Source organism: Cajanus cajan, chromosome 7 (genome assembly GCF_000230855.2).
Source record: "Cajanus cajan strain Asha chromosome 7, NIPB_CcT2T_4, whole genome shotgun sequence".
Taxonomy (NCBI): Eukaryota; Viridiplantae; Streptophyta; class Magnoliopsida; order Fabales; family Fabaceae; genus Cajanus; species Cajanus cajan.
Window position 1 is genome coordinate 61,113,915 of NC_138523.1, and position 6,981 is coordinate 61,120,895.

General features: G+C 33.7%; 2 protein-coding genes across 2 annotated transcripts; both read right to left on the bottom strand.

Annotated features, from left to right (window-relative positions):
* Positions 1–867: 867 nt before the first annotated feature.
* Positions 868–2,762, bottom strand: LOC109792478 (UPF0235 protein At5g63440). Its single transcript, XM_020351894.3, has 6 exons — positions 2,598–2,762; positions 2,263–2,531; positions 2,104–2,200; positions 1,831–1,919; positions 1,516–1,584; positions 868–1,329 (listed from the first exon to the last, which is right to left on the bottom strand). The coding sequence occupies exons 1-6, from the start codon at positions 2,710–2,712 to the stop codon at positions 1,270–1,272; spliced, it is 699 nt and encodes a 232-aa protein (XP_020207483.1). The 5' UTR covers positions 2,713–2,762; the 3' UTR covers positions 868–1,269.
* Positions 2,763–3,931: 1,169 nt separating this feature from the next.
* On the bottom strand, positions 3,932–6,655 carry LOC109795408 (protein LAZY 1). Its single transcript, XM_020354903.3, has 5 exons — positions 6,385–6,655; positions 6,245–6,311; positions 5,475–6,160; positions 5,124–5,394; positions 3,932–4,418 (listed from the first exon to the last, which is right to left on the bottom strand). Exons 1-5 carry the CDS (start codon positions 6,388–6,390, stop codon positions 4,399–4,401), a joined length of 1,050 nt encoding a protein of 349 aa, XP_020210492.2. The 5' UTR covers positions 6,391–6,655; the 3' UTR covers positions 3,932–4,398.
* Positions 6,656–6,981: the final 326 nt, after the last annotated feature.

Here is a 6,981-nt window from a genome sequence, read left to right on the forward strand (position 1 = left end):
CTACTGAAATTATGTTTTTTTTTCTAAAATACGATTTTAAAAATTACTAAAAAGAGAATTGGATCAGGCATAAATAGAAAAAAGCCTATTACATTCGATCATTAAAATATAATTTAAATCCAATCCAAATTGGGTCAGGCATAAATGCATAATCATAGTTTGCGTAGATGAAAAACCCTCCACAGAATTGACAGGTGCAGTCGGAACAAAATCACCCAAGAGGCGATTCCAGTCCGGGTGGAACGTCATATACACCATTCAGTCGAAAAAACACAATGTGGCCAGGAGACAAAAACTTCATAGTGATTCAGGTTAAGGTAATGTGGTCAATATTAAAGGTACCGCAAAACCCTCAATATTCCCTTCCCTCCCCACTTGGCACCAACGACCATCTAAGCAAAATTACAATTCACAGTCCCAGGTATATTTTTCCCAATTCATTATAAGTTTCAATTACTAATTTACAGGTTTGGTTTAATTAGCCATTCAAGAGTAGAAACTGGGTTTATCAATTACTGTTATAAAATTGTGAGTTTCATGGCGAAATGGATACTTACAGTATCAACAAGTCAGACGTGATAATGACTTCATTAATTCCAGTCAAACTTGCAAATCTTAATCGTATGATCGACACGGTTAGATTACAAAGCTAACGCTCTTTTTTCTATGGATGGAAAGAACACTTTAGGAGTAAATTAGAAATGTATTACACAAGGAAATAATGTGCAACAGAACACCAATATTTAATTTAACTGAAAATTTAATATTTTTATATTAAACCAATGTTAAGAAAGGATTAGGTGACATAAATTTTTTAAAATTAACAAATGAAGACACTACAGTTCAATTCATAATTTACCCTAAATATATTGCCAAAAAAAATGATCTTGATATATTTCTCTCTCATAACCAAGTATTTGATCCACTAATGTGTTAGAACATTGTCATAGCAAGCAAGATTTTCAATTACAACATAGCTGTGTGTATCTATGTAACAACATTATAATTGAAATTTAAACCCCAAACTCATTTTTGCAGAAAAAATTAGGTTCAACCTGGCTTACTATGAAAAATGCACAAGAACCGGTACCTCACAGAAAACCAACAGAGTTTGTGTTTGGTTTCACGTCCACAACACTTAACTCGCGTAAAAAAACGTGAAAACAAGAAGTTACTATTTCTTGCTTCTCTGTCAAATTCATGAAAACGTGAATTAATGACGGGAATCCAAACAGGCAAAGACATGGATAATAAAGCTACAAAACAACGTCAAGGTTGTACAGCCTCCAAAAGCTTCTCATAAACTTGTCTAGCAGTCAAATCCTCCACCTGAAACAGTCGTCAAATATTTAAACTAATTCATATGGGCCATCTTATAAGAGGGAATTAGAAATAATTAAATCACTGGAATTAATATGATTCAAAACGAATAGTATTATTTGGAAAGCAGCAGCCCAGATTCATATAAATGTGGATGCTTAATTTGAAGGTATACTTGATAATAATGTAACTCACCACAAGAAGTTTTGATTTGTTATTCCATCCTCTCTGAAGAGTCATCTGACTCAATCTCAAACCCAAAACCTATGTCAAAAATGTGCAGCAGAAAGTTGTTAGTGCTGGAGTTGTCTTTGGCCGGAGGGAAAAGATTGAGCAAAGAGACAAAAAAAAAAAAAAAAAAAAAAAGGCCAACGCAAAGGCCAAAGGATGATGTGTAGGCACTAGGCAATCTTGGTCTCATGAAAAAAGAGACTGTTTTTGCAACTAGATCCCATAACCACAAATTCACAAGGTAACCTTAAGGTTGAGCCAATAAGAGTTTAAATATACTTTTCCCATAAACTCCAAAAGTTCATTGTTAGCCTCTCCACGCGCAGCAGGAGCAGCAACAGTGACTCGAACATCATCAGCATTTACTCCTGACTCATGAGGGTAAGAAAGTTACAAACCAAATATATGCCTTATGAACAATGGATGTATATTGTAAGCATGGCATTATGTAGATGTTGTAATGATTGAGGAATTTATTATTTGGTAACTTTGAATTGTATCATTTTCAGACTTATTCTAAAGAAAGAGAAAGTAAAGAGGTATAAAGGGTACTGGTGATTGCGGAACGTTGTGCACGATCTTCGACTTCAATAGCAACCTGAACAAGACCTCCTTCAAGCTGGGATATGCAGGGGGGAACGGGAGCATCCTAAAGAAAAGAAGGAGTGAGTGGTCGTGGAGTAAGAGAAGAATGAGTGAGGTTAGTAGTACCTGAGGGTTGGTTTCCGCAGCAACAGTACTGAGGGCACCATCAAGAACATATACGAAAGAGGAAGAATCGAAATCTTGGTCGGCGCGGTAGCAGACGAAGAGACCGCAGCCCATACAGTTCATGCGGAATTGTTTCTCCAATTTGCCCTCTCCTCGTTTCAAGAGAACCTTCCCTGCTTCCTCGATGTTGAAGCGGGCCAGATGTTTGGTCTTGTCCAGCACATAAGCTTTGTCAGTTTTTCTTTTCGGCATTTTCTGCAATTGGGTGTCTTGGAGAAGAGAAGAATTGCGTTAGCGCTCACAAAAAGAGGGAAAAGATAATTAGATTGGATTACCAGTAATGAGGACATGGGAACCGCAGTGTTTGCAGTAGTAAACAAAGAGATCCGAGTGTGGACCCTCCGGAGCCGCATCCTCGCTCGAGTATGTGTGCGTTGTCCTCTTCGGCATCTTCTCAGTTCTCACTCTCTATGCCTGCTACCTGCTACTGCTTGCTTCTTCGCTCTTATTCCACTCCCATTCAACACCGCCCAATACTCTCGGCCTGGCCCACTAACTTCCCTTGGCCCAATAGCCCCTTCTATTTCTATTTTATTTTATTTTTTATTTAAAAACACAATGGTAATGCCTAATGTCCCACAACCAGACTCTCATAACTCATACCAACTATTTAATTTTAACAGCCAACTACAGAAATCTGTCTCAATAGAATCAGAGAAGAGGTTGTCATCCACTAAAAATGGTTTCAGGATTTTTGAAAATAAATAAATAAACTTGATGCGGTTATAATTACATTATATGCCACTGCATTTTCAGACTTATTTCTATTTTCTTTAAAAATCTTGAAAATTATTATTTTTTATTTAAAGTTTTTTTTCATATTTTATTTGAAATTATTTTCTAAACTACAACAAGTATGTTTTCTATACTATTATTAATTTTCAATGAAAATAGTCAAACCAATCATTCACTTAACTATCTTCCTTCCCCTACTTTCTGCGAATTGAGGGAGGAGGTTTTTATGTGTGATTTTCATAATAAAATCCTTTCTTTTTTTATTAAAAAAAAATACTTTCTTCCTTGTCAATACATCAAAAAATAATAATTAAATTTTGGTATTTTTATTTTAGTTTTTTTTTTCTATTTCTCTCATTTTTTTTATTAAATAAAATAAAGGTTAAATGCTTTGGAAAAAAATAAAAACTATTTAATTATATCAAATTAATTTATCAATAATCAATAATGTATATAATGTTTTAGAAGTATCTTCATTTTCCTGAAAATATTGAATATAATATAGCATTAATTATTATATTTATTAAATACATCATAATTATTGATTTAATATATTTAATGATAATATATGTATATTAAATATATAATTTATTAAAAGCTTAAATATGTTTAAACTTTTTACAAGGTTGTAATTAGTTTTAGTCGAAAATTGTCATTTTTACATTCTTAAAATTTTATTACCATTTTATTTAATACCAACCATTAATCTTAGATTCTTAGTTAGTTTAGTATTGACAAAAAAAATAAAGAATATTAAGATAATTAAGATAACATAGAATATTTTAAATTAAATTAATTATATTATTTTTAGATACATTATTAAGATAACAAAAAAAAACTATATAATTATTCTTGGCATCATTCGAAGTTCATATATAAACAATTGTTAATGAATCATATTAAAATGATTCACATCTTGCTTAATTAAATGATGCAATGTGGAACTATAGGCCTATAGCCAAACACATAAGGGGTTGTAAGTTTGAAACAAAGATAAAGATCCAATAACAACTGACAGGCGAGACCCATTTGTCTGCATAATCGCCTTCTTGCACTGTTGCACACCATTATGATAATAGTTGATTTGTACATATAATTGACATTTTTAGGTCAACCATAAATATTGTTTATGATTACTATAAGAAACATATATTTTACGCTACTGTAAGAGGTAGACACGAAAGATGACTACCTCTCTTATTTACTTTTCTCTCAAACTGTTTTTCATATCATATATGTTTAACATTTGCTGCTAGCATTGAGTAATAAATACAAACACAATATATTATACTTAGCAATCCAGGACGATAGCTTTAAATCAGCTGAGACTTTCCATTTCCTTTAGAGCTCCAAGACCAAGTCTGAAATAATAAAAATAATTAAATAAATAATCTGAGTCAGGATTGAAAAGAAACAAGACAATAAACTGAAAGTGGTGGGTGTTATTACTCTTTATATATATATAATGTATAACTTGGTGAACAAGTCTTTCGATCTCTCTTCTCTTTTGATTAGACATTTTCGTTATTCTTTTCATTTCTCTATATTTCATTTAGAGATACATTTTACATACTACTCTACCGATTAGTGATAAAAACATTTTTTCTCTACCATTATTTTATATTATATCTATATATAATTTATTTTAATAGTATTTTTACATCACAATGTATTTAAATTTAAAATATATTTTATAATATTATATACTAGGAGTGTAAGTTTTAATTATAAAACTGTTTACATACTTATATCTTTTTATTTATTATAAATTTCAGTTATATAAAATAAATATTTATCCTATTAAATATACAAGGTAAAATACCAATTATTGTTGAAAACGAGCAATTGAGAGAATGCATGTTTGGTAGCACGTTAAGTTCAACAATGTGATTTACGGAAATAACTAGTAGTTGTTTTTACTGTGATTTTACGTTGATTGTATAATTTTCTACCATCAATCCAGACCCAGTAAAATTCTGTATGTGATTGATGTTTTATATGACGAAGTTTTGATGTGGATGAGTGAGATTGATGTATGAATAATTGTATATTGTAAATATACTTACAATCCGCATCTGTTTTGATCCAGTGCTCCTTATTATCAGATGAATCTTCACAGCCAAGTATAAACTGGAGTGGATTTGGTTGGATCTTATATTGTGGCATGTTTTCCTTTGCCATTGCTCTTTTGGGATGTATCATTATTATATCTTCCTTTGGATTGTGGCCTCCCTCATTCATTGTTTTCTTCTTGTTCTCATTCTTTTGGTATTTATCACACTTTTGTGCAGCAGTTGAATTTTCAGGGTGAACTTTCCTGTGAAACATGTGGAGAATCTGCAAGGCAACAGAGAGAAGAAGAGGTTTATAAAAATATTTATAATTATGCATAATAATAAAATTAAAAATGAGCGTACCTTATGCAGTTTTCTGTCTGCTGTAGCAGAATCAACGGTGGATGTGATAGAGCTTCGTGAAGAAGTGTGATTGAGCATTCTTTTCTTGAGTTTCTTTTTGATGGATTTATCTGGAGCGTCCCTCTTATCATCCTTTGCACCAAAACTCTCCTCGGCCAATTTGGTTTTCTGGAAGAGCTCACCGAGAGATGTCCTGTGCTCCTTCTTTGCCACTGTTGTTGTCGTTTCGGACAATTCAATTGCTGATCCAAACAGATATCCCTGAAGAGGACAAACTGTAGTAGCAGTAGCATCAGCTTCCAACGCCTTTCCGCTGAGAGTTATTATGCTTCCGTGGCTGCTTCTCCCATTGCTAACATGGCTGTTTCTCCCACACGACTCGTCATCCGCTCCCAGCACCAGCACCTTCTCCAGCTCATCGTTTATCAGCTTCAGTTCGTTCTCCGTCACTTCCTCTTCCTTCTCCGTTATATTCTCAACGGAGATGCCAAATGCTGGCGTTGCTGATGGATCCGAACCAGAACCAAGAGTTCCGATTGCCAGGAACCCGTGGAACAGCTCGTACATACCACCCGATGCTTCATCCTCATACTCATCGTCCAAAGACTTTCTTAGGTTCTGCTCTTTCTGATTCTGATGTTTGTAATTCCCAAAGTTTCCTTTCGGATCATCATCGCAACAATTCCCTGACACAAAGATAAATTAGATAATTAATGCTTATCATCTTCATCTTGTGCATATTTTTGCTATATAATATATAACTTTATTACCTATGACCAAGTCTTTGAACGGTTCAGAGCTATTCTGCCGAAATTTTCTATGCATCCACCCAAGCAACTGCAGCAAAGATATGTTAGAAGAGTATGCATATTCGACCCAATTATTGCTTCTGCAAGACACTTCATCTTACCTTCATCCTTTGATATTGTTACTCGCTTTGATTGCCTGACTTGTGATCCAGGAAAAACTGTATTTCATAAGATCTTAATGCACACAACTGCTTGTTATTTTATGTGTGTGGGAGATAAATTGAAAGGAGAAAAACATAGAGATACTTACAAACATTGTTTGTTATTCTATGTCAACATTCAAATAACCTAATGGCTAGTGGGTCCTAAATTAAACAATGTTAATCCGAACATGTGCAAGGTCGACATAACTGTGAGGCTCACAATTTATATCCATGATTTGGTATTTTCAATTTCTGGATCAGTCCGGTCATGGTTTGGTAAGTGGCATGTTGTATATTAGCAGACCTGGAATTTAACGTGTTCCACTCCCATGCATTTCATCTTGCGATTGGATACCTAAACTTAGATGTGGGGGCCCGGGGCCGAGTAAAATAAACTATAAGGTGAAAAAACAAACAATTTTAGTTAATTGACAGTCTCCGCTATATCCTTCAGACACACAACTAAGAACAGCCTCTGCCCCTGCAGCTTGACGCAACTGGTTACCCACTAAAAACATTATATAATTAGGAACCTTAAACTGTTTCATGGATGTA

Coding starts and splice junctions, on each gene's coding strand:
- LOC109792478 (XM_020351894.3), bottom strand. CDS start 2,712: ATGCCGAAGAGGACAACGCACACATACTCGAGCGAGGATGCGGCTCCG. Junction 2,532..2,597: donor TTCCCATGTCCTCATTACTG/GTAATCCAATCT, acceptor CTCTTCTCCAAG/ACACCCAATTGCAGAAAATG. Junction 1,585..1,830: donor TTTTGGAGTTTATGGGAAAA/GTATATTTAAAC, acceptor TTTTTGACATAG/GTTTTGGGTTTGAGATTGAG.
- LOC109795408 (XM_020354903.3), bottom strand. Junction 6,161..6,244: donor GTTCAAAGACTTGGTCATAG/GTAATAAAGTTA, acceptor TCTTTGTGTCAG/GGAATTGTTGCGATGATGAT. Junction 5,395..5,474: donor CAGACAGAAAACTGCATAAG/GTACGCTCATTT, acceptor GTTGCCTTGCAG/ATTCTCCACATGTTTCACAG.